The 27033-nt window shown below is 35.8% G+C and overlaps 3 protein-coding genes and 3 pseudogenes across 4 annotated transcripts; 4 read left to right on the top strand and 2 right to left on the bottom strand.

Moving 5' to 3' along the window:
- Window positions 1-1675: 1675 nt before the first annotated feature.
- Window positions 1676-4415, bottom strand: LOC132188653 (sororin-like protein). Its single transcript, XM_059603171.2, has 4 exons — window positions 4084-4415; window positions 3444-3579; window positions 2658-2718; window positions 1676-2023 (listed from the first exon to the last, which is right to left on the bottom strand). The coding sequence occupies exons 1-4, from the start codon at window positions 4346-4348 to the stop codon at window positions 1889-1891; spliced, it is 597 nt and encodes a 198-aa protein (XP_059459154.2). The 5' UTR covers window positions 4349-4415; the 3' UTR covers window positions 1676-1888.
- A 1412-nt stretch (window positions 4416-5827) lies between these two features.
- On the top strand, window positions 5828-8145 carry LOC148585176 (uncharacterized; annotated as a pseudogene).
- A 2401-nt stretch (window positions 8146-10546) lies between these two features.
- LOC132187102 (peroxidase 4-like) lies at window positions 10547-11906 on the top strand. The gene is made up of 4 exons (XM_059601277.2): window positions 10547-10768; window positions 10910-11101; window positions 11205-11370; window positions 11521-11906. The coding sequence occupies exons 1-4, from the start codon at window positions 10562-10564 to the stop codon at window positions 11904-11906; spliced, it is 951 nt and encodes a 316-aa protein (XP_059457260.1). The 5' UTR covers window positions 10547-10561.
- Window positions 11907-14391: 2485 nt separating this feature from the next.
- Window positions 14392-26080, bottom strand: LOC132188145 (uncharacterized). 2 transcript variants are annotated; one of them, XM_088517911.1, is made up of 3 exons: window positions 25709-26080; window positions 25150-25285; window positions 14392-14636 (listed from the first exon to the last, which is right to left on the bottom strand). In XM_088517911.1, the coding sequence occupies exons 1-3, from the start codon at window positions 25971-25973 to the stop codon at window positions 14621-14623; spliced, it is 417 nt and encodes a 138-aa protein (XP_088374037.1). In that variant the 5' UTR covers window positions 25974-26080; the 3' UTR covers window positions 14392-14620. The 2 variants fall into 2 exon arrangements, 1 of the variants encoding a protein (XP_088374037.1); XR_015912735.1 differs by lacking the exons at window positions 25150-25285; window positions 25709-26080 and adding an exon at window positions 15263-15327.
- On the top strand, window positions 17457-19298 carry LOC148585175 (uncharacterized; annotated as a pseudogene).
- Window positions 20166-21187, top strand: LOC148585174 (uncharacterized; annotated as a pseudogene).
- Window positions 26081-27033: the final 953 nt, after the last annotated feature.

Below are 27033 nucleotides of genomic sequence, written 5' to 3'. Positions count from 1 at the left end.
TGGTCACTGTTTTCCTTATTACCCATCAGAGCTAAACAACAACATGGATCTACCATGACACAGCTGAAGAGACATGCCTACTGTAATAAAATATGATCAGCACAACTGGACTATGACTGTATTTCGATGTGACAAAATATACATTTATTTACCGACAAGTAGTCAAAGAATATTGATTAGATAAAAGTAGTCAAAGAATATTGAGCTAGCTTGGCAACACTTCTTAGGATAACTCTTTGCTTTTTAGCAAACAAGTAAAAGCATAAATAAACAACTCAAAATACAAAACATCACAAAACATTTAAAATTACTTTGACATTTATGTCACATAACAACTAAAAAGCAAAAGGCACCCCCTAAAAAGTTTTGCCAAACGAACCCATTGTACACAGGGGTAGAACTACGTACAATTCATCCCCCCAAAGTTTTTGAAATTTTCATTAAAGTAGGTATATTTTATATATTTGCTCCTTAAATTTAGAAATTTGTTCCTCCAAATTTAGAAATTTGTCCCCCCAAATTAATTGTTTACTCCCTTTTGTTTATTTGCAACAAGACTTTCTCTTTCTCTTAAACTTTTTCTCTCACACCATACTCGAAGACTTTCTCAGTTCTCTTTCTCTCAAACTCTCTCTCTCTCGGACCAGACTCTATCTCTCTTAGACTAGAAAAGTCTTGCCGGTGGGCCATGATTTGTTGTGTCCTGTCACCTGTGTCTTGCAGTTCATCTGAGAAGTGAGAAGTCTTGTTGTTGATCTCATTTTTCAACAAAGAGCTACGTGCAGACTGTTCATTTTTTGTAGCATAGTTACATTGCATTGTTATATATATATATATATATATATATATATATATATATTCATTAAAAGACACTTGCAAATTGCAATCTTGCAGAATGCAGAGATTCCTTGCTACTAGCCTACTTCCTATGTGGATTGCGTGGGATAGAACTTAAAGCGGCCAAGTGGGTCGGTGGGAGTGTTAGTGGCTTGGTGAATTAAAAAAAAAAAAAAATTAAATATTAGCTTTGTGGGTGTGGGTTGTATCATACTTAGTTCCTAAATATTAATCTAATTTGAGATTTGATCATAATTCATATTAAAATTAACATTTGACAACTTATCTTTATTATTGCAAATTTGCAGCATTGTTTTGGAGCAGTATTGTTGTTGGGAGCAGATTTGCAGCAGTATTAATAGTATTGTTGTTGGGAGCTTCGAGATATTTTGTTAGGAGAAACAATTCACACTCGAACGTACCATTTTTCCTAAATCCTATAAATTGTGCTTAGTTTATATTGCTAATAATTTATGTTTTTGTGTTTTTGAAATGCATAAGATTCAGATTTTGAATAAGTATTTACTGTATTTTGATGTAGAAAAATTATTCAAGTTTTGTTTTTAGCTTTCATTGTTGTTAATTAACTTAAATATTTGATGGGTTTGGATTCATTAATTTATTTGGCATTCTTTTACTTGTTAGTAGTAATAAGAACTATAATAAAATTTTAGTGAAAATGACTTGTGATTTACTATGAAATTATATCTTACCATATGTATCTATGTATTCGGTAGGTGATATTATGGTCATGCTCAGGTAGGATAGCCACAATTAATCTTTCCGGCCTACCCTTTTAATTAGAAAAAAAAAAAAAAAAATTCATCCACCCACACTCAAAATCCTGGTTCCGCCCCTGACTGTACAGCGTGTATGCTAGACAATCTAAAAGAGATTATCAAGAACTTTTTTTCACTAATATAACTGGGACCAAGATGGTACTTGCACCAGGAATTGTCAAAATTATCCTATTGTAACTATACAGGTAATATTAGAAGGTTAGCTTGCCTTTATTGCTTATCTGAAATGATGAACCATAACACTCCTCCATCTACTCTAACTGTTCACTTGACTCAACCTCTTCCTCTTCCAGTTTGAAGGCATCAATTTCCGCAAAGTACTCTCTCTGCTGCTTAATGAAGTCTTGAGGCAAGGCATGGTCTGAAATGTCTAGAAGACGCTGCTTCTGCAGAAACATCACAAGCCAATTGAAAGTATAGCTAATTATATACTAATGTAGGATCTTATTAAAATCTAATCCACAATGCACATGCTAGAACAAAAAAACATGTGCATTGGCGTAATGCAACTGGTTAAAACACTGTAAATATTTGACATACAGTTAAAATGGTTATGCAATATTCGCCCAATTTCAGTTGTAAAAGAATCTTTGTCTACGACTCTACATCATGGCCGCTTATATAGATACTATATGTGACAAAAATAACCCCTCTCTCGGTACCAAAACAGTCTGCTCCTAAAGTGCCAATACTGTTTGATAAAGTGAGATGCAACAAAATGCCTTCATAGAGTTAGATTTATCTCGTCTATACATAAAAAGAAAAAATATATATATATATATATATATACACTCCAAAAATCAGTTGCAGTATGAAATAAGGCAATCTACTTGATCTAACATTGTTTTCAAGCTTGACTACATATCTGAAGAAGAAAAAAAAAAAAAAGTTGTAGAAACCAGACCAAAGTTGAAGATAAAAAATAAAAATAATAATAATAGTAAAAAAAAAAAAAAAAGTAGAGAGAATATCCAGCCCACTTTAACAAGAAATTTGAAATAACAAAGCCTTTAAACAAACCTTTTTAGGAGGCACTGTACATGCCTGGGATTGACCTTTTTCTCCGTCTTTGTCTATGTTCCTAATTTGAAGTCAAGGAACATAAACGGCAATGTTAATGAACATAGTAGACAATAAAAGAACAGGGTAAAGTCACATCCACATTAAGCCTAATGAAAATAGAATATCGACATACAAGGAAAAGTAAAATCAGAATACCCTAGTATATTACACAACAAAAAGCAGTGCACTAAGCATATAAATTCGTTCCAAGCATCACATCTATCGGAACTTATGAGATTTCAGTTTGTGTGCATGCATAAGACTTCGAATTTTTACTGTCTCTAAGTCTTTATTTTCAATAAGTGATCAGTTTTCACTTTCTGGAGCATCACAATAAGATAGGATTTGCAGAAATATTACTGCTGGTACTAGTAAACACAGAGTATCATCAGCATATTACTCTTCTAGGAGACTCATGGTCCTTTCAGGCCTTCAACTCCCACCGGTTCATGCCAATTTTGTGCAATAATTTGATCAGTGAGTGCACAATTAGGACAAACGACTCAGTAACACTGAAGAACCCATTAGACCCTATCAACCAACATGCAGTATATAACACTTCCACAGCCACCTCAATACATAGTACTGATAATGTCAGTTAATGTCTTTCTCATTACTGCTTTTCACAAAGCTATATTCATGATCAATTTTCTTACTCTATCTTCTACAATTTTTAAAGATGAACTGTAATTGAATAACTGATAATAGCAAAAATGCATGCAAGAAAAAGAGTAAGCAATGTACCGAATATTTCGGGTCTTTACTGCAGGAGGGCAACTCAAAGGCACGGCAATTGCCTTCTCTTTACCCTTTTTTTTATGGGCAGTCTCTCTACGACTGTAAACTGAACACGGCTCGGGTACCTCACGATCACCCGTAACTAAACCCAGAACATAGAATACATTTCATTACATCGCAAAATAAATAGATAACAGAACAATATAAAAAAAAACAATGACAGTGTTGATGAGCACAAGAGGAAAAAGAAAAAGCCATTTTAGGAGTCCATAATAGAAGCGTATCAGTACGCTAGAGCCTTCAAATGTGCGTTTCAGACTCAGTAATGAGCAGCAAAAGTCCCTACTATTAAGCTAAACAAGCAATGCCAAACGACCCCATGAACCTAAATCGCAAATTCCACTAGATAATTCAACATTTGGACTATTAGTAAATCAATTCCTCCTAAACCAAAATCCCAAACCCATACAGTTTCTAACATTTGTACGAACAATAACTGTGTCCGAAAACAATAACAATTCCCCCCAAAATTGCTATTAAATTCCAAGAACAAAGAGTCAACCACAAACTAAACCCTACTTCAGAATCCCTAATTCAATGCAGAACCAAAACCGAGACAAAAAAGAAGCTACGACGACGAAATTACCGTGAGCGGACGAAGCTTTGGCCTGCCTCGACGGCGTAGAAGCGGAGCTAGGGTTTCTGAAATCATTGGCATCATTGAGATTCGCGCTAGGGTTGGTTCCGGGAAGCGATTTTGTGAAGATTGATGAGAGATTGGGTTTGCGAGTGGCTCTGGCAGCGGTGGTGGTGAGGTTGGTAGAGTCGGAGAGTGGTTCTCTATCTCTAAGGAGCCTTCGTTTCTCAGCTTCCATCACTGCTTTGCTTCCTTTCTTCTCTTTCTTTTCCATTTGTTAAGTCTGTGTGTGTGGAGGAAGCTAACTTCTGGAGTGGCGGGAAATTCTGGTTTTTGATAAAATTGGATCTACTCGGAGACAAAGGTTCACAGTATTTGCTTGGAGAAGTCTGGATGGTTCGACCCTCACGAGCCACGAGATATGATCAACTGTACACTCATGCCTTAGAGACTCCTCGGATCAGAGCCCATGATGGCCCAGTGGACCTTTCAACCTTTGTTTTATTTTTTCTTTTTCTTTTTCTTTTTAATGGGAGATTATAGATTTTAGATTAGGTGAGGATTACAAGATTGGTAAATGAGGTTTGATTCATTGACAAATAGTTCTTTAGGGTTAAAAAAGAAAAAAAGTGATATATCACTTTGTGCAATATGATTATGTAACAAATAACTCACTCCATAAAAAGTCTTGCCATTTTCCAGTGGAAATCATTTTGAATTTACATATTTATCCTAAAAAATTATAATTAAAAAAAAAAAAGGAGGGGAGGGGGGGTGCTAGAGTGGTCGGTTACAAATAGAAATTCTCAACAATTTTATTATTGATCAGATTACTAACAATTCAGTCTACAAATAGAGATCCTTAGCCGTTTTGGACTATCTTGGGTTATGCCTAATAAGGTGGCGAATTTGTTTGTCTTTTGATGGACGGGAGGTCGTTCTCGGAGTGCTACAGTGTGAAAGATGGTCAATCTTTGCCTTTTGTGGTGTTTATGAAAGGAGATAAATGAGAGATGTTCGGAGGATTTTGATAAGTCTATAGAGGAGGTTAAGTCATTTTTTTTTTCCTTATTCACTGGGACAGTTGCTTACTTAGCTCTGTTAGTGATTAACTTTCCCAAGTTTTTTGTTTTTGTTTTTGTTTTTTTTCTTCTTTTACTTAGGTATTCTCTTGTATACGTCATGTATATTAGGGTTGCGCCCCCTGCGTTTTTTGATATGTATAACATTACTTAAAAAAAAAAAAAAAAAAAAAATCGGTCTCCAAATGTGAGAGAGCTCATATACAGCCCACTTGCCCAAATAAGTTTCAAATAGCAGCAAATTGTTGAAAATACGGATATGTCGACCACCCTAGATTGGCGAGAGGGGTGGCCCAACTCCCCTTTCTTTTATTTATATTTATTTGTAATTTTTTTAGGATAAATATATAATTTCACAGTGATCTCACGGAAAAATTGTCAAAATTTATAGGAAATGAGCTATTTATTAGATTGGCATATTCTCCATTATAAGGAGGTTTTCGTCACTTTTGAAAATTTATGCAGCTATTTGTGAAATGGTCAAATTGAAGGACCAATTTTACAATTTCTCCAAAGTTTAAAGATGCGGTACATGTGTCTTGACAGTTGAGAAGCATTACCATTGGCATTTAGCACCCCCTGTTTCTCACAAAACCATATGATCTGCTCCCCAATTAGCAACATCGAAGAGGTGATCTCAACGTCCAATTAAAGAAAGTTGGGCTCTCTAAATGGCTTTTCAGATGGTGTAAACTTCCCATTTATCCATGTAATCCAACGGCTTCAATGCTTTCGTCTGCAGCTCTTTTTCCTTTTGTTTTGTTCTGTTCTTATTTCATAATATCTAGCTCCTTAATCAGGCACGTGAACATCTGCAGATTCCATAACTTTTGCTTAAGATCAAAAGGATACCCACTGTAATGCCCGAATTCCAACTACTTTAGAGAACTTTTATGTATTATATTGCTTCAAAGTATTGAACAGTACTAAAGGTTGGAAAATCCATTACCAACGGCCAACGGGCAACAGTAACTGGTGAAAATAAATGAGTGGTGGACTACAATTGTTGACACGATCCGTAAATCTGTTATGAAATTAAATGATTAAGATTGAAACCCAAATAAAAAATTAGTATATTAAAATTGAAGGATCTAACCCGTTTAATTAAAATAGTCGAATTATGGTTGACTTATATAATCTTATATCCATATTTTGACAGAATTCAAATTTAATATAGAGATATGAATTGCCACCCTTATTAGACAATAGTCCACTCTTAATCATTTTATCAATTATAGACTCGACCCAATTTGTAAAGAAATTATATTGAAAGGTACTGTAGTCTAGTCTGAGAGTGAATATGTCCAGCTCCTAGATTTCATCTAAATCAACGGCTAATAGCAATTGGGCACAGGTAAGCAGAGCAAGAGTCTGAAACATGCAGCAGCACTAACAAAAACCGGATAAGTGAAGCCTCTAGTTTAAAACTTCCAGTGGTTTAGGGAGAGAGAGAAAATCAAGTAAACAAGGCTCGACGACAAACGTACACAAAACCACATTTGTCAACAGAACATCGCTAATAAAAACCAACCTTCCCCTGCCTATCACTTCCACCCCACTCATTCTATTCACTGGTATGCTCAGAACTTGGTAAAAGAAAAAGAAAACGAAGAAGAAGATAGAAGCAATTCAGTCTTGGGTTTCAGAGCACAAGCTGACCAGCATTGGTCAGTATTAATCCTCTTTCCCAATTAATATGTTCATTTTTTTTTTTAGCTAGTAGATAATATATAATGAAATGGGTGTTATAGGGGCACTGTGGGCATCAGGAATTTGAGCATCACTGGCTTAGAGCATTATCAGTAGACTCCTTATAAGAGAGTTTGTTTTCTATGTATAAAAAATATGTCCAAAACATCGCAAAAAATCCCCCAAGAAACTCTTAATATGCTTCCTTAAACCAACTCCTTATATTGGGTTTTACAGTAGCGATCCTGATAAATTATTTAATCCTAAAAACACTCTCTCTCCTCTCACGGTTATCTATGCACGCAAACCTTCTTCTTCGTCTTCTACGTCTTGCTTCCTCTTTAATTTGTTCAAGCACGCTTTAGCACTACTATTCCATGAGCTAGAAGTTCATGGATGAGAATCAGAAGTCGCCGAAGAGTACTCAGGTGGTGGCCACAAACTCATGCTCGTTCGTGTCGAGTTTAGTTGCCAATTGGAGGATCTCTAGTCGTGGAGTGCTTGCTTTGGATTGATGGTTGATCTGCTTGGGATGGCTTTTGATTAGAATCATAATATGGGTTTCTTGGATTTTTGAAGGGAAATTTTGGTTATCATGGTGATTTGGTTTGCTTAGGGTGTTCTGAAATGTTGAGATGGGACCTTTGATTTTGCAGCAAGGACAGAGGACCGGCAGAAAGAAGAAGATGGAAAAATTTTGCGGCAAGGACTGGCTTTCTGCCAACAGAAAGAGGATCGGCAGAAAAATTTTCCCTTCCAGCAAGGGCCAAAAACTCAAAGTAGAGGGAAGAAGAAGAAGATAGCTATGGGAAGAAAGAAGAAGAAAATATGAGGGAGAGAGAAAGTTTGTTTAATAAATTAAAAGAATAAAAAAAAAAAAGTAAAAAAAAAAAAAAAAATATTTTAATAATATAGAGAATGATTAAAGGAAACTGTTAGAGTGTATATTGACATATGAAAACATAAAGTAGTTTGAATCCTTAAGTTTAGGAAAAATGACAAGGAACTGCATGCTGAGAATACGGACAAGATCTCCCCTGAAGCCAAGCTTTAGGCTTATTCATGCAAGGTAACTTTCCTCTTCTCTTCAAGGCCTGAACTTTTTCTTGAGCTAAGAAAAAAAAAAAAGAAAAGAAAAGTGAGTTTGTGTGTGAGATAATATACTTATAAAATGCGTGCACTTCTTTCGGGTAGGATGCACGCACAAGCCTTGACATTGGCGGTGCTCTCTGGCGCAGCCGCCTACCACTACTACGAGAAGCGTGCAGCGGAGCAAGGAGAGAGTCCTCCTTCAAAGTGAGAGAGAGAGAGATATACATTAGAGGCTCCATCTCTTTGCTGAATTTTGTGCCCGTTATTATTTTTTTAAAATGAACTCTCAAGAAGGATATTTTCTATAATTTTGTTCAAAAACAACGTCAAAGTCAAATGTGTGTACTTTCTCTCTAGCGCCGCAGCCTCAGGTAAGCCCCCTCCCCCATGGTGAGGGGAGGAGGGATTGCCGTTTGTTGCCTCCCTCCTCCCCCTCGCCTGCCCTTGCACCGGGTGCTAGTAGTTTACTTGATGTCCCTGGCCCAGGTTGCCTTCTCCCTACCCTTTCTCTGCCACCCATTCCTCTTTGTTCCGCTTTTGTCATTGGCGGGGCTCTCTGGTTGTTTTCTGTTCATTTCCTTTCTATTTTTTTGCTGTGTTTTTGGTGTGATGTTCTTGTAGCCTTGCTTGTGTGCCACTCGGTGTGGGTGCTATTTTGGGGGTTTCTTTCAAACTCTCCCCAGTTTTGTTTTGTGTTCACCGCCGATCTCCTCCGCCCGCTCTGCCGCCCACCGTCCGATGCTGGGTCTTTCCTTGTGCCCCTCCAGCGATGAGCTTCAACGTCCTCTGCTGCGATAGTTTTCCGGCCAGCTGGCAATCGGTTTCGCCACCCTCCGTCCATTGTTTTGGGCTTTTTCCGCGTCCCCAGTGCGTCGAGCTTCCATCATTCCCTTCCGGTGTCGGTTTCCGGCAAGTGCACAATCGACATCCACGCTGCGTGTGCCTGTTCCCGTTTGTTTTATTTTCCTCGTACTATCTTTGTTCATGTTTTTTCCCTGTATGCATTTCATTCATGTTATTTGCTTGTAATAAGGCCCTGTCTCTTGGGTTCGTCCACGTTTTATTTCGGTTTTCTTGCTTTTGTTTTTGTAATAAGGCTTGGCCACTCAATCTGTCTGCTTGGATGTGAACTGAACTTTGGTCCAGATCTTTTAGGTCGTAGATGTGAATTTTAGTCCAAACCTTTGAGTTGTGGATGTGAACTGCATCCTGACTTTTGGGTCGAGGAAGAATCTGAGCTACCTATGCATTGGATGTCTTATGTAGATCTGTTATTTCAACTGACAACTAGTCATAGGTTAGCGGAGGTTTTAAGTGATGTTGTATCCTTAATTATAGCTTCGACTATAATTTGCATTTTCAGGGCTTTGTACTCCTACGATGTAATAGCTTTATGCTCGTGATTATTTTCAATGAAATTAGAATGTATTTCTTAAAAAAAGAAAAAGAAAAAAAAGAGTCAAATGTGTTATCAGTGGGCGAGATGCACCATATGAAGGAAATCAAATCAGTACTGTTGTTAATTTGTTATCCCGCACAGACCAATAATAATAATTCTCTTGGTCTGGCCTTTAAAAAAGGTGTGGAATAAACCCTAAACATTAAAATGAAAATGACCTTCGTGTCTTACTTTGATGATCAAGACAAAAGTGAAATGGCTAGATAGCGACTAGTATACGTGATTGGTCCCATGTGCAATTGTGCATTGCAGATGTTACGTTAGTGCTCATTGACGTTGATGAAAGTAATGAAAATTACACAAAATAAGTAATATATATATATATATATATAGAGAGAGAGAGAGAGAGAGAGAGAGAGATTTTTTTATGCATTCATTCAATATCCAATCGGCATTCAGCAACAAGACTTAATCAAAATATCTAAATCACCCCTATTTTGCATTGCTTTTTTACAGTTCAAATAAAGATTTAGAATAAGTTTAATTACTAAATTAGTGGTGTTATTTTGCCATGAATTTGGTTCTACACTATTTATCTCACTTTTTTATTTTTTCAATATTTTTTTATTTTATATATCATATCAATTATTTATTATTATTATTCAAATAAAAAAATTACTACAAAATAAAATTTTTTCATTTTTTATACCAAACATTCTTACTTTTTCACTTTTAAAAAAAATATATATATTCTTACTTTTTTTTGCATCAATCGCTTTTTACTACATTATCAAGCTAAAACCAAAACAAAATCGTTTATCAAACGAACCGAAATCTCCAATGAGACATTATCACTTTATGGCACAAGGAAACTGTTAGAGAATGCGTCACGCTGGCAGCTGGCAGAAATCAAATAAACGTAAATTGCCAAGTAAAAGTGGGGAAAAACTGACAAAGTAGTCTTAAATAGGAGCATGGCCCATGGGTAGTGACTGGAGCTTCACTACTAGATCAACTTGTGGTGATCACTAGCTTGTATTTTTATTTTTTGAGTTTTTACGTTTATGTCATATAAAAACATTTTATTTTATTTTATTTTTTTAAAAAAAAACAGAAGGAAGCTTCCAAAACATATTAATAAACGTACCCCAAGGTTTCGTGTCGGTTGAGCGGCCATTGTCATAGTTTGCGGTTATAAGGCAATGCTTTTGTGTAGAACAGTAGCATGGCTTCCAACTTACTTGTGCTGCTTGTCCTCGTTGCTTTTAGTGCATTTCTCAAAGCTGATGGCCAGCTTTCCCCAGAATACTACAGGGGCACATGCCCTAAAGCGTTATCCATTGTTGAGGCAGAAGTTAGAGCAGCCATAAACAAGGAAACACGTATTGGGGCTTCTTTACTCCGCTTGCATTTTCATGATTGCTTTGTAAATGTGAGTATAGCTTTCCTAGCAAGCTAGCACTTAATATATATATATATATATATATATATATATATATATATTTTGGTCATTTGACTTCATGTTTGGTCACTTTGAATATGGATGGTTGGATTTTATAAAATGATCCATCAGGGCTGTGACGCATCAGTACTGTTGGATGATACGGGCAGCTTTGTAGGAGAGAAGACAGCAATGCCCAACAATAACTCGCTTAGAGGATTCAATGTAGTTGATGACATTAAAGCCAAGCTAGAGAAGGCATGCCCTGGAGTGGTGTCCTGTGCTGATATTCTTGCTCTGGCTGCTCGAGACTCCACTGTTTATGTAAGTTCCATTAAATTCAAGCATCATGTGTTCGTTTAGCAACTTTGTTTAAGAAATTGATATAATTTGATCATGAGGGCCGGGGATGTTTTTTCTTTTGCAGTTAGGTGGTCCTTCTTGGAAAGTTGGGCTGGGAAGAAGAGATTCAGTTACTGCTAACAGGACTGCCGCCAACACGTTTCTCCCTCCACCGACTTCCAACCTAAGCGCTCTCGTCTCAAGCTTCTCTGTACAGGGACTCTCATTTAAGGACATGGTAGCTCTTTCAGGTAATTTATTAGTTTCTGTATGGACAAGAAGAACAACTGTCAAGAAAGCCATGAAAACTAGCAAAAAAAAGAAAAAAAAAAAAGAAAAAAGGCTGAAATATGATTATCCCACGCACTGATTCGGATAAAACAACTCACCTTGGGTGGCAGGTGCACACACCATTGGCCGGGCTAGATGTACATCATTCAGAGCACGCATATATAATGAGAGGAGCATTGATTCCTGCTTCGCCGAGTCACTGCAGTGCAATTGCCCAGTAAGCGGCAATGACAACAATCTTGCGCCCCTTGACGTCCAAACCTCGACCCATTTTGATATTCAGTATTTTAAGAATTTGTTGAATAAAAAGGGTCTTCTTCATTCAGATCAGGAGCTGTATAATGGCACTTCTGCTGATTCTCTGGTTAAAAAATATTCTACCGACACTACAGTATTTTTCAAGGACTTTGCCCGGGCTATGGTTAAAATGGGCAAAATCAAGCCTCTCACAGGGAAAAAAGGAGAGGTCAGAATCAATTGCAGAAAAGTCAATTAGCTAGATAGTATTTGGGTACAAAATAGTGCATGTAAAATAAGCACCATTTTCTGTCCAAAATTATGTGTTATCTATCTTATTCTTGGCAGATGCCTATGTTTATCAATAAAACACCTAATTTATGCAATGGAGTTCATCATCAAATGTAAGTTGTCGCCTTCAAATTGATACTTTCTGTCATAGGAAGTGCATCAGTGCATGTAACGAATGGCAACCAATGACTCAAGCGTCACCCGTTATAAATCTCCAAATCTTGATACTGAAGAATTATACTGGTCATTCAATTGAATGGAGGCGAATTTACGAGATAGCACTAAAAGTAGTTGAAGTTGGAATACATACATCTCCTTGGCTTTGTTTTTGTTTTGATAAACGTTTTTCCATGGTTTTGGCTCTATACTATCTCACTTTTTCATTTTTTTAATATTCTCTTACTTTTTACATCACATCAATAATTTTTTATTACAATTCAAATAAAAAAATCACTACAAAACAAAATTTTTTCATTTTTCCATGCTAAACATTCTTATTTTTTCACTTTTTAAAAAAAAAACATTATTACTTTTTTTTTACATCAATCACTTTTTGCTACACTATCAAAAACATTTTTTTACATCAATCACTTTTTGTCACTATTTCCTTATTACCCATCAGAGCTAAACAACAACATCAAATCTACCATGACACAACTGAAGAGACATATGCCTATTGTAATAAAATATGATTAGCACAACTGGACTATGACTGTATTTCGATGTGACAAAATATACATTTGTTTACGGACAAGTAGTCAAAGAATATTGAGATCGCTTGGCAACACTTCTTTGGATAACTCTTTGCTTTTTAACAAAACAACAAAAATATCAACAAACAACTCAAAACTCAAAACATTTAAAACTACTTTGACTTTTATGTCACATAACAACTAAAAAGCAAAAATCACACCCTAAAAAGTTTTGCCAAACGAACCCATTGTACACTGGGGCGGAACTACGTATAACATTGGGGGGACGAATGTCCCCCCAAAGTTTTTGAAATTTTCATTAAAGTAGTTATATTTTATATATTTGCTCCTTAAATTTAGAAATTTGTCATCCCAAATTAATTTTTTACTCCATTTCGTTTATCTACAGCAAGACTTTCTCTTTCTCTTAAACTTTTTCTCACTCACACCATACTCGAAGACTTTCTCAGTTCTCTTTCTCTCAAACTCTCTCTCTCTCTCGGACCAGACTCTATCTCTCTTAGACTAGAAAAGTCTTACCGGTGGGCCGTGATTTGTTGTGTCCTGTCAAGCTGTCACCTATGTCTTGCAGTTCATCTGAGAAGTGAGAAGTCTTGTTGTTGATCTCATTTTTCAACAAAGAGTTATGCGCAAGCTGTTCATCTCATCTCATTTCGATTTCTTGAAGGAAGTCTTGAAGGGTCTTTCAATCCTTTGTAGCTTAGTTGCATTGCATTGTTACATATATATATATATATATTCATTAAAAGGCACACTTGCAAATTGCAAGTTGCAATCTTGCAGAATGCAGAGATTCCTTGCTACTAGCCTACTCCCTATGTCGAGCGCGTGGGATAGAACTTAAAGTGGCCAAGTGGGTCTGTGGGTGTGTTAGTGGCTTGGTGAATTAGAAAAAAAAAAAAAATTAATATTAGCTTTGTGGGTGTGGGCTGTATCATACTATCACGTGTGGCTTAGTTCCTAAATATTAATCAAAATTGAGATTTGATCATAATTCATATTAAAATTAACATTTGACGACTTATCTTTATTATTGCAAATTTGCAGCATTGTTTTGGAGCAGTATTGTTGTTGAGAGCAGATTTGCAGCATTTTTTTTGGAGCAGTATTGATAGTATTGTTGTTAAAAGCTTCAAGATATTTTGTTAGGAGAAACAATTCACACTCGAACGTACCATTTTTATTAAATCCTATAGATTGTGCTAAGTTTATATTGCTAATAATTTATGTTTTTGTGTTTTTGAAATGCATAAGATTAAGATTTTGAATAAATATTTACTGTATTTTGATGTAAAAAAATTATACAAGTTTTGTTTTTAGCTAGCTTTCATTGTTGTTAATTAACTTAAATATTTGATGGGTTTGGATTCATTAATTTATTTGGCATTCTTTTACTTGTTTTTTTTTTTTTTTTTTCTTTTTTTTCGCATTCTTTTACTTGTTAGTAGTAGTAATAAGAACTATAATAAAATTTTAACAAAAATGACTTGTGATTTATTATGAAATTATATCTTACCATATGTATCTATGTATTCGGTAGGTGCTATTATGGTCACGCTTAGGTAGAATAGCCACAATTAATCTCTCCGGCCTACCCTTTTAATTAGAAAAAAAAAAAAAAAAAAAAAAAAAATCGTCCCCCCACGGTTCCGCCCCTGATTGTACAGCATGTATGCTAGACTATCTAAAAGAGATTATCAAGAACTTTTTTTCACTAATATAACTGGGACCAAGATGGTACTTGCACCAGGAATTGTCAAAATTATCCTATTGTAACTATACAGGTAATATTAGAAGGTTAGGTTGCCTTTATTGCTCATCTGAAATGATGAACCATAACACTCCTCCATCTACTCTAACTGTTCACTTGACTCAACCTCTTCCTCTTCCAGTTTGAAGGCATCAATTTCCGCAAAGTACTCTCTCTGCTGCTTAATGAAGTCTTGAGGCAAGGCATGGTCTGAAATGTCTAGAAGACGCTGCTTCTGCAGAAACATCACAAGCCAATTGAAAGTATAGCTAATTATATACTAATGTAGGATCTTATTAAAATCTAATCCACAATGCACATGCTAGAACAAAAAAGCATGTGCATTGGCGTAATGCAACTGGTTAAAACACTGTAAATATTTGATATACAGTTAAAATGGTTATGCAATATTCGCCCAATTTCAGCTGTAAAAGAATCTTTGTCTACGACTCTACATCATGGCCGCTTATATAGATACTATATGTGACAAAAATAACCCCTCTCGGTACCAAAACAGTCTGCTCCTAAAGTGTGAATACTGTTTGATAAAGTGAGATGCAACAAAATGCCTTCATAGAGTTAGATTTATCTCGTCTATACATAAAAAGATGAAAATATATATATATATACACTCCAAAAATCAGTTGCAGTATGAAATAAGGCAATCTACTTGATCTAACATTGTTTTCAAGCTTGACTACATATCTGAAAAAAAAAAAAAAAAAAAAAAATGTTGTAGAAACCAGACCAAAGTTGAAGATAAAAAATAAAAATAATAATAATAGTAAAAAAAAAAAAAGTAGAGAGAATATCCAGCCCACATTAACAAGAAATTTGAAATAACAAAGCCTTTAAACAAACCTTTTTAGGAGGCACTGTACATGCCTGGGATTGACCTTTTTCACCATCTTTGTCTATGTTCCTAATTTGAAGTCAAGGAACATACACGGCAATGTTAATGAACATAGTAGACAACAAAAGAACAGGGTAAAGTCACATCCACATTAAGCCTAATGAAAATAGAATATCGACATACAAGGAAAAGTAAAATCAGAATACCCTAGTATAATACACACTACAGGAAAGTTGGTCTTTAGCGACGACTCAAAAGTCGTCGCTATTGCTCAATATCAGCGACGACAATTTCATGTCGTCGGTAATTCTATTAAAAACAAAAAAAAATGTGAAAACAGCGACGACAAGATGTCGTCGTTGATATGTAGTCGCTAACGCCGAAATAATATTATTTTCCAAGGCGCGAAAAGCCGCGCCAAAAAATTGAGACGGGGGCTCAGATCATTAGCGATGACATGTGTCGTCGCAAATAAGAATGTGAATTAGCGACAACAGTGTCGTCACTAAATAATGAAAGAAAAAATCGATCCTAATTAGCGACGACATTTGTCGTCGCTAATAAGAATTTCAATTAGCGACGACTATGTCGTCGCTAATTAGTTTGCGAAAAAAATTAAAATCCTTATTAGCGACGACCACTGTCGTCGCTAATTAATTTTAATGAAATTTGTGACGCGATTATTATTTTCAGAAGGGCGCGGGAGAGACTTTGGCTGCCATTTTTACCCAAACTTTCTTTGATACCATTTTGAACGGTTGATGAATAATGATAATAGAGCAACGTGATAAGAAGCCCTAAAAGATCGAACACCCATTCTCTACTGTTACACAGAGCAGCTTCCACCTCCCTCCACGGCAGAATACCCGCTGGATTTTTGCTTAGGGTTTCTTCAGCTTTCGCCTTATTGGTACAAAACTTCTCCATTTTTATGATTTTTGTAATATCACTTAAATCTCCTTGCTTGTAATTTCATAATTACGATTTTTATGATTTTTGCTTCTATTATCATTGCTCTTCTCTTTTTTTATGATGAAAGTCGGTGCTTTTTTGGGTATACACTTGAATAAGCTAAACTGTTGACCTTTAATGAATTTTTAATCAAGCCTTTTGCAGAATCGCAGATGAGACAAAATGTGTAGGAGAAATATAATATGTTGGAATTGTGGAACCCTCTTTTTGTATGATTATGATTGATACTATTTTTTAAAACACCACTTTTTGTTTGCTTTTCCAGATTGTTCAATTTAAGCCACCCATTTTGGCTCTTCAGATTTGATTCATGGGCCACCCTACCTGTCCAAGGACAATAAATTTGTGTGCCAAATATATATATATATATATATATATATATATGTGCGCGCGGGCGCTTGTGGACTAGAAATCTAGTGAAACCACCCAACTGAGGAGCAAAAAGCTTAAACAAAAGAAAGCTATTGTCAACAGTAGCTCCATTGTCACAAGCATAGGGCCAAGAAGCTAAAAATATGGCTTTAGAAGAAACAAGTGGGATGATTATATTGAATTGAAGAGGCATGTTGGAGTAAAAGATTCTCAGAAAAAGAAAAATAAATAAATAAATTCCACACTTGGCTTTAGTTAGTCTAATAAACGTTGTTGCTCCATATGGGAAACTTGACCATTTTGTTGACAATATTTCTCTATAGCCAGGTTCAAGCAATTTGTGAACCACCTTTGCAAGTGGCTCACCACATTAAAGTTTCCAGTACAATGAAAACAATGCTTGCCTTAATGCAGACAAGGGCACTAGTGCAATTTGTGAGTGTCATACAAGAATGTAGTATAAATGATTTTCCAGCATATGAAAATTTGTCTGGGTGGTCGACTAAGGGACACCTGGCGTGTCCAGTATGTAACAAGGATACAGCGTCCAAAAGGTTGAAGTTTGGAGGTAAGTCATGCTACATGGCTCATCGTCGGTTCTTAACTCAGGGGCATATATGGGGCACAAAAAAATCTCTCTTTGACGGTACTGAGGAGCATAGAATGACACCTAATGAATTATCTGGAGATCAATTGTTACAACAACTAGAGAATGTACCAAATTTGCCGTTTGGAAAAGATGAAACCAAAAAAAAAAAGAGAACGCGTGAAGAGTGTGAGTTGAATTGGACGAAGAAGAGTATTTTTTTTAATTTGCCTTATTGGTCAACATTGAAACTGGGACACAATTTGGATGTCATGCATATTGAGAAGAACATATGTGATAGTCTCTTAGGTACACTGCTGAATATTAAAGGAAAAACAAAGGACACTTTGAAGGCACGACAGGATTTGTGTGTGATGGGAATACGCAAAGATTTGCACTTACAACAAAATGGTACATTTACATCAATGCCACATGCAAATTACACTTTGTCAAAAGCTGAGAAGACAACTTTCTTAGATTGGTTGAAGGGTGTGAAGTTCCCTGATGGGTATGCATCTAATATTAGTCGGTGAGTGAATGTCAAATAAGGTACGATTTCGGGAATAAAAAGCTATGATTGTCATGTCTTCTTACAACGCTTACTTCCTATTGCAATTCGTCTATATTTATCGATTGAAATACGTACAACAGTGACTGAGTTTAGTTCCTTTTTTGCGGAATTATGTGCACGAACATTGAGATTAGATGTCGTGAGTCGAATGAAGGATGACATTCCTGTGATTTTATGCAAGTTGGAAAAGATATTTCCACCGGCTTTTTTTGATATAATGATACATTTAGCTGTTCATTTACCACGAGAAGTTGAGCTTGCGGGACCAGTACAATATCGTTGGATGTATCCAATGGAAAGAACGCTTGGTAAATATAAGAAATGTGTGCGAAATAGAGCACATCCGGAAGGGTCCATTGCCGAGGGATATTTATCATTTGAATCGTGAAGAACGAAATAGTGATGTGCGGCAAGTGGGAAGGAGTAAAGGCTTGTCTGTGTTCTCTCAACGAGTTCGTCCTTTAGGAGCAGCAAAATTTATAACACTTGAAGATAATGTTCTCACAAGGGCTCGATGGTATGTGCTTAACAATTGTGACGAAATCGCTTCGTACATTCGGTAAGTGTATGATTTATTATTATTATTTTTTTAAAAATTATTATTACTTGAGAATATAGAGGAATACTTATGTATTCTTTATGTAGTGAACACTATGACAAGATTGAAGGAGAAGGCACTGTGAGCATCCAACATAAGCATGAAGCCGAGTTCGAAATACGGTTTCGACATCGTATATGTGGGCCTAATGCAGAAAATGTGTCCAAACAATTATATGATCTTGCATCCGGACCGGATCATCAAGTTGCAATGTACAAAGGTTGTATTGTGAATGGGGTTAGATTCCATATAAAAGACTATGGACAAACTCTACGTACCCAAAACAGTGGTATAGTTGTTCAAAGTGAGCATAACATGAAGGATATTGAATTCTATGGTGAATTGAAGAACATTTTGGTGTTACGTTATGATCAAAATCGCGTGTATCTATTTGAGTGCGATTGGTGGGACGTTGGGCATAGAACGGGAATACAAACAGATGAGCACTTTACGAGTGTGAATACATCTCGTACATGGTATGCATCTGACCCATTTATCCTAGCATGCCAAGCTTCACAAGTATTTTACTTGAAAGATCCCAAATTGGGTGGTAATTGGTAAGTAGTGCAAAAAGTGACCAATAGAAACATATACAATGTTCCAACTGTTTTAGAGGGAGAGATTGAAGAAGATGACGAAGGCATTGGTGACGAGGAAGAAGATGATGAATTTGTTAAGGGTAATGCACCTGTGCAACAAGGAAACAATGTAGACTTAACTCCGTTACGTAGAGATAATGTGGAACCAATAGCTATTGATGAAGTATATGTGCACCTTGATGAAAGCATGTTCCTCAATGATGGCTTCTCTAATGAGAGGCACGAAACAAGCTCTAATGATGAACAAGACCTTGATGATGAAAGCATGTTCCTCAATGATGACTCCGCTCATGAAGAGGAGTTATCTTGCAACTCTGATACAGACTCTGACGATGATATGTGTTGAATATTATTGTAAATGAATATTTATTCTATGGTAAGATGATACGGGATACATATTTGTTTGTCTCGTTACCAATCTTTCAATTATTGTATATGTTTGTATTTTCATATTTTCTTATTCATTTTTTTTATTGTGGAATCAGTTGTACGCAATGAAGATCATGAATCGAGGAAGATCGCGTGTGTCCGTGACTCGTTCTACACCATTGCATCTCAATGATGAAGTTGAGAATGCAAGTTTAGAATTACAAGTGCCTCTTGAAATTGATGTAACACCATGTCAGACGATGACTGAGGGACCCTCCAATGCATCTTGTAAGTGCACATATTTTGTCTATGTTACTGTATAGACTATGAACAAACTACTTCACCAAAAATACTAACTATGTTTCATATTTTGTCTCACAGCTGTTATGTCCAACAAGAAGAAAAGAGGTCCGAATAAATCCACTAAGTTCAATCAGCTTGTTAAGGATGGTCGTCCTGTTGAGATAACAATCCCTCCCAAGGCAAGATGACCTGTAGGCAAAAATGCGAGTTATTTTAGTAGGAGGGTGACACATGTCGTTCGTGAACACGCCGAGCTCTGGCATAGTTCTTGGACTCATGTCCCACCAAGTAAGCGGCAACGGATAAGAGCTCGTGTTTTGGTGAGTTATAATGTTTGAGGTTATGTTATTTACTACATATAATATAAAATGTTAAGACTATTGTTATTTATAATATATAGGCTGAATGGACTTTAGACGAGAATCTGGCTAACCACATTGGATCTATTGAGTTGGCTTTATCAAATAGTTATAGAACACTTCGTCATGGATTTCACCGTCATTTTCTTAAATTCGGTGGTGATAAAGACTCAACAATCGCGAAGACAAAAGTTCCAAAGCTTATCTCACAGCCCATGTAGCTTAAGATATGCGAGTCATTTGAAAACAAAGACTGGAAGGTAAATATTTTTAAACTAAATTGACAACAAATCTAAAGGAGTATAATTTTGTAATAATTTAGTGAAAATTTGTCACAGGACAAGTCCACACGTAATAAGAAGAATAGATCGGAGTTGAAGACCAATCACACATCTGGCTCTAGATCTTTTCTTAATCATCGCCATAGTGAGGTAACAATTTTATACTATTACATTATTTTAATGATTATGTTTAGAGCATATGTTAATTATATGTCTATTATGTGTAGGCAGGAGAGGATGAAGAAGAGCCCAGTCTAATTGACTTCTATAAGATATCTCACACAAATAAAGACGGGAAATTTGTGACTCCACAGTGTGAAAAACGATACATAAGTAGTTGAAATTCCTGCTCTCTGTTAATATTTTGTCTCACATTGTTATACGGCTAACCAGTTGATTTTGGTTGCTTCTGCAGAATTTGATGCCAGAGAAGTTGGCTAACAAAGAGGTAGAAGTCGATGAAGATGAAATATTTACACAAGCTCTTGGTGGGAAACGTTCTGGCCATGTTAGAGGGATGGAAAAATTTGTCATACCTACTACATCCTTTTCTTCGCAAGTATATGGCACCCAACTCAACCTTGAGTTGGAGGAAACAAATAGAAAAATAGAGGAATTGCAAAATGAGTTGGTGGAAAAAGATAGAAAAAGAGATGAACAAATAAAGGAACTGCAAAATGAGTTAGTGGAAAAAGATAGAAAAAGAGATGAACAAATAGAGGAAATTAGACAAGAATCAAAGCGCCAATTTGATCTCCTAATGTCACGTGTTTTAGGTAAAATGGTTGTGTGATAGATATGTTTCGTTATGCTTTAATTGAACCCGGGCAACTAATTTTTTACTAATGACATCTTTGTTTTCTTTTCTATATGTTATAGGAACACAAGGTGTGAATATTGCTCATTTTGATTGGAATGTTTAAAGAGACATGAAAATGGGTAAGAATTTTGCTCATTTTGTGATTTCTTTACTACTTTGATGGAATTTGGATGATTGATTTTCGGATGGAAGTTTGATTTTGGTTGAGTCTTAATTTCCTTGGTCAATGTGTTGAAAAACAAGTGCAGTAGCTAATTTCCCCCTTATATATTAGACAGTTTAGAATTTTGTTGATTTCCTTAGTCGATGTGTTTGCTGTTTGTGGAGTTGTTGTTGTAGCAATTGCTGGAATTGGACTTGAATTGATTGAATTCGTCGTGGGTGTAGAGTAATTATTGATGATGCTAGTTGAATTATCTATAAAATGCTCTGTTGTGACTTTAATGGGGGAATTCTATGCTTTCAGCCTTACTCATTGACTGTGATATACTTGAATTGATTGAATTATACGTGGGTTTTCTTTAATTGTTGCTAGTGTCAGTTGAATTATCTTGAACATGCTCTGTTGTGTGCGGAGGACTTCGATGTGATTAACTTTGAAGAAGATCTTCACCACTCTTTGATATGAATTCAAAACTTTATTCAAATGTAATATCAAATTTTTGGTTATTTACGTGGTATTATAGGTGGACAGAGCACGAATTAGACATGGAATTCTAAAAGGGTGTGTGAAAATGAAGAATTAAGAAAAGGATCTAGAAGCAATTCTTGTTTAACTTCTATTTTAAGATTATATATATATATATATATATATATATATATATATATATATATATATATATATATAGATTTGTACTAATGATCAGAAAGAATTTGGTTCCAAGTGAGAAAGGAAAAGAATAAGAAGGTAAGATAGTTATTATGCACCCCATAAGATGCAGGTTGCTATCCTCATCAAGTAAAAAACAATTGCTGGTCGATATATTAAGACCATTTTTTCAAATCATAGTTTCTGCAGAAATGTAGTTTGGTGTTTGTGGAGTTGCTGTTGTAGCAACTGTGGTCCAGTTTTTACAGGAGAGTTGATTGTAATGTTTTTGTTTGGTCATAAAAGTTGTGCTTATTCACTGAAAAAAGGAGGAAAAAATGCATTTGTAATTTGCAGAAAATTCCAATGTTTCTTTTGGGAAGTTGGAGCACTTATAAACTTTGGTTTGTTAGGGACGTTGAGGGCGTGTAGTCGTACATTATGTGATGGTTAGGTTTTCTTAGATATTGGGTTGTGATGGTAAAACATATGATAATTTAATTTATCTTCATTAAAAGTGGACCTTGGTGTGTATGATATGTCTGGGATCATAGCTTGATATGATGCCTTCATTTATTGGTTCATTTTTTTTTTTGTTGGTTGATAGGGGTTTTAGATTGATGGGAGATCGTTTTATGAAAGTGGAGAGTAGAGTGAGTGAGAGAGAGAGAACAGAGCTGAACTGCCAAAATAATTAAAATTACATTAAAAAAAGAGGAGAAATATTTTATCCCTATTTTATTTGTTCCTTTCTTGTTCTTTTTCAACCTCTTTTTCTCCGCACCTATTGTTAGTTAGTTCATCATGTGGTAAATATTCTTGATTTTTGATTTTTCACTCGGTCCATATATCCATTTTTATATTTGGGTTAAGGAAATATATAAATTTATTAAGCAATATTTCAATTTTCCCAAAATGTTTCCATAATAATTTGTATTTTTCCACTTGTGGATAGATTTTGAAGATCTTTGGTATGTTGAAGTATCAATTGAGAAATATTAAAAAATAAAAATAAAATTATATTTTAATATATCTAACAAGAAAACAGTTGCACTTGGTGAAGTTTAACACTCTAATAATACCCTTATGATATACAATGTAATGCTGTTTGTTGAATTATTAAAATGACAAATTTGTACATTCAAGTATTTCAATTTTGTGGAAGAAATAGACATTTCAAAGCATTTTTCAAATATTTTAATTACACAACAGAGAATTGAAGCCTTCTTCAATTCTTATAAACTTTGGACCCATGAACATGTTATTTACTCACATCTTATATATATGTTGCTCTGTTTTTGGAATATTTCACTATAAACTATTTTTATGTCTTCACATTTTAGATATTTGATTTGGTTTTTATTAAGGTGCCATGTAGGGAAAGATTTTTTCCCTTCAAATAAATCTCGTTCTTCACTATTGATTCAAATTGTTATGATGTGCCTTGAATTCACTGCCTGGTTGATAAGTTCTTTACTGTACATGTTGTCACAAATTCTGCTGCTCAATTCAATCATATTAGGTTGATCCAAAATCTTGGATTTATAGGAGATGTTGGTATTAGAGGTCTTGCAAAATTAAGATTTGGAATGTTATTTTCCTTTATCTTTGGGATTGGGGACAGTGGACATTTACATCCACAATATGGGCTATTTTGGGTAGACATGAACTAGGTACAAAGATATGATACGATATGGACTTCTCAACTTTGGAACTTTGCAAAGAGGATTCGGGCATGGTGAAGGTGCTGCAATGTTCATATACATACACAAATCGTTGATGTGAAAGAATGAAAATCATTTGATTTGGGCTATTGTTGTATTTGTATGTGCATTTTTTGTGTGTGAGTTTTCTTGTCTAATATATGTTCTTCTTCTCCGTGCAGTTACATATGGTATTGATGAGTCGTACAAGTTATCAGTTCTTACATCTGGAAAGCCTTCTTTGTAATCCTTTTTTTGCTGCTTAGCTACATATGAAGTTTAATTTCGCAAGGAACATTGTTGTTGATGTATGCCTTCTTTGGCACTTACTTAAAAACTTGACAATTATGTAGTTTTCTCGGGCCATTTTTGTGACTTCTTCACTTGTAATTAACTCTGTTTCAGACCTTTTAACATATTTAATTAGAAAGAGTTCTTAAGTAAGCTTTAACATATTGTTATGTTTAGATCATTTATACCAACCAATTTAAAACATTAATCGGCCAAAAAGAAAAGCATTTGATGTTGACGACAACGATCATTAGAAACACTGATGGGTGGGTCATTAACGACAACAAATGTCATCACTGATGTGTGCTAAATGTTGTTGCTAATATGTGCATCATCAGCGATGACAAATGTCGTCGCTGATGTGGGAGTCATCAGCGACGACAATTGTCGTCGCTAATGTGTGAGTCATCAGCGACAACAAATGTCGTCGCTAATGTGTGCGTCATCAACGACGACATTGACTTTAACAAGCATTTTCAACGACAAACTTTGATAGTTATTAGCGACGGCATTTGTCGTCGCTGTTAATAATTATCAACGACGACATTCTGTTTAGTCTTTAACGACGGATTACTTGCAACGACTGGGAGCGACGACCATAGTCGTCGCTGATGACCATCAGCGACGACATGTGGGCCTTTAGCGACAACTCAGGGTCGTCGCTAAAGAGCAAATTTCCTGTAGTGACACAACAAAAAGCAGTGCACTGGGCATATAAATTCGTTCCAAGCATCACATCTATCGGAACTTATGAGATTTCAGTTTGTGTGCATGCATAAGACTTCGAGTTTTTACTGTCTCTAAGTCTTTATTTTCAACAAGTGATCAGTTTTCACTTTCTAGAGCATCACAATAAGATAGGATTTGCAGAAATATTACTGCTGGTACTAGTAAACACAGAGTATCATCAGCATATTACTCATCTAGGAGACTCATGGTCCTTTCAGGCCTTCAACTCCCACCGGTTCATGCCAATTTTGTGCAATAATTTGATCAGTGATTGCACAATTGGGACAAACGACTCAGTAACACTGAAGAACCCATTAGACCCTATCAACCAGCATGCAGTATATAACACTTCCACAGCCACCTCAATACATAGTACTGATAATGTCAGTTAATTTCTTTCTCATTACTGCTTTTCACAAAGCTATATTCATGATCAATTTTCTTACTCTATCTTCTACAATTTTTAAATATGAACTGTAATTGAATAACTGATAATACCAAAAATGCATGCAAGAAAAAGAGTAAGCAATGTACCGAATATTTCGAGTCTTTACTGCAGGAGGGCAACTCAAAGGCACGGCAATTGCCTTCGCTTTACCCTTTTTTTTATGGGCAGTCTCTCTACGACTGTAAACTGAACACGGCTCGGGTACCTCACGATCACCCGTAACTATACCCAGCACAAGAGGAAAAAGAAAAACCCATTTTAGGAGTCCATAATAGAAGCGTATCAGTACGCTAGAGCCTTCAAATGTGCGTTTCAGACTCAGTAATGAGCAGCAAAAGTCCCTACTATTAAGCTAAACAAGCAATGCCAAACGACCCCATGAACCTAAATCGTAAATTCCACTAGATAATTCAACATTTAGACTACTAGTAAATCAATTCCTCCTAAACCAAAATCCCAAACCCATGCAGTTCCTAACATTTGTACGAACAATAACTGTGTCCGAAAACAATAACAATTCCCCCAAAAATTGCTATTAAATTCCAAGAACAAAGAGTCAACCACGAACTAAACCCTACTTCAGAATCCCTAATTCAATGCAGAACCAAAACCGAGACAAAAAGGAAGCTACGACGACGAAATTACCGTGAGCGGACGAAGCTTTGGCCTGCCTCGACGGCGTAGAAGCGGAGCTAGGGTTTCTGAAATCATTGGCATCAGTGAGATTCGCGCTAGGGTTGGTTCCGGGAAGCGATTTTGTGAAGATTGATGAGAGATTGGGTTTGCGAGTGGCTCTGGCAGCGGTGGTGGTGAGGTTGGTAGAGTCGGAGAGTGGTTCTCTATCTCTAAGGAGCCTTCGTTTCTCAGCTTCCATCACTGCTTTGCTTCCTTTCTTCTCTTTCTTTTCCATTTGTTAAGTCTGTGTGTGTGGAGGAAGCTAACTTCTGGAGTGGCGGGAAATTCTGGTTTTTGATAAAATTGGATCTACTCGGAGACACAGGTTCACAATATTTGCGTGGAGAAGTCTGGATGGTTCGACCCTCACGAGCCACGAGATATGGTCAACTGTACACTCATGCTTCGGTTGGGCCTTAGAGACTCCTCGGATCAGAGCCCATGATGGCCCAGTGGACCTTTCAACCTTTGTTTTATTTTTTCTTTTTCTTTTTCTTTTTAATGGGAGATTTATAGATTTTAGATTAAAGGGGGGTTACAAGATTGGTAAATGAAGTTTGATTCATTGACAAATATTAGTTCTTTAGGGTTAAAAAATAAAATGTGATATATCACTTGGTGCAATATGATTATGTAATAAATAACTCACTCCGTCCAAAGTCTTACCATTTTTCAGTGGGAATCATTTTGAATTTACATATTTACCCTAAAAAAATATAATTAAAAAAAGAAAGAAAGAAAAAGGGTGCTGAAGTGGTCGGTTACGAATAGAAATTCTCAACAGTTTTATTTATCAAATTACTAACAATTCAATCCTTAGCCGTTTTGGATTATCTTGGGTTATGCCTAATAGGGTGGCGAATTTGTTTGTCTGTTGGTGGACTGGAGGTCATTCTCGTAGTGCTACGGTGTGGAAGATGGTCCTTCTTTGCCTTTTGTGGTGTTTGTAGAGGAAGAGAAATGTGAGATGTTTTGAGGATTTTGAGAAGTCTATGAAGGAGCCTAAGTCTTTTTTTTTTTTTTTTTTTTTTGTTCTTTTCCCTATTCATTGGGACTGCTGCTTACTTAGCTATGTTAGTGATTAACTTTCACAACTTTCTTGTTTTTTCTTCTTCTTCTACTTAAGCATTCTCTTGTATACCTCATATATATTAGAGTTGCGTCCTTCTGCGCCTTTTAGTATATATAACATTACTTATAAAATAAAATTAAAAACAAAAAAAACAAAAATCAAAAAACAATTTGGTCTCCAAATGTGAGAAAGCTCATATAAAGCCCACTTGTCCAAACAAGCT

The sequence above is a fragment of the Corylus avellana genome, chromosome 6, assembly GCF_965113065.1.
Source record: "Corylus avellana chromosome 6, dhCorAvel1.hap1.2, whole genome shotgun sequence".
Taxonomy (NCBI): domain Eukaryota; kingdom Viridiplantae; phylum Streptophyta; class Magnoliopsida; order Fagales; family Betulaceae; genus Corylus; species Corylus avellana.
The sequence above is the reverse complement of the archived record's forward strand: the minus strand, read 5'-3'. Positions and strand labels throughout refer to the sequence as shown.

Excerpts from the sequence above, each read along its gene's own strand:
- LOC132188653 (XM_059603171.2), bottom strand. The coding sequence starts at position 4,348 with ATGGAAAAGAAAGAGAAGAAAGGAAGCAAAGCAGTGATGGAAGCTGAG. Across the intron at positions 2,719-3,443 it reads GTAAAGACCCGAAATATTCG|GAACATAGACAAAGACGGAG; the intron begins GTACATTGCTTA and ends ACTTCAAATTAG. Across the intron at positions 2,024-2,657 it reads GTACAGTGCCTCCTAAAAAG|AAGCAGCGTCTTCTAGACAT; the intron begins GTTTGTTTAAAG and ends ATGTTTCTGCAG.
- LOC132187102 (XM_059601277.2), top strand. The coding sequence starts at position 10,562 with ATGGCTTCCAACTTACTTGTGCTGCTTGTCCTCGTTGCTTTTAGTGCA. Across the intron at positions 11,102-11,204 it reads CTCGAGACTCCACTGTTTAT|TTAGGTGGTCCTTCTTGGAA; the intron begins GTAAGTTCCATT and ends TTTCTTTTGCAG. Across the intron at positions 11,371-11,520 it reads GGACATGGTAGCTCTTTCAG|GTGCACACACCATTGGCCGG; the intron begins GTAATTTATTAG and ends CTTGGGTGGCAG.
- LOC132188145 (XM_088517911.1), bottom strand. The coding sequence starts at position 25,973 with ATGGAAAAGAAAGAGAAGAAAGGAAGCAAAGCAGTGATGGAAGCTGAG. Across the intron at positions 25,286-25,708 it reads CAAAGCTTCGTCCGCTCACG|TTACGGGTGATCGTGAGGTA; the intron begins GTAATTTCGTCG and ends TGCTGGGTATAG.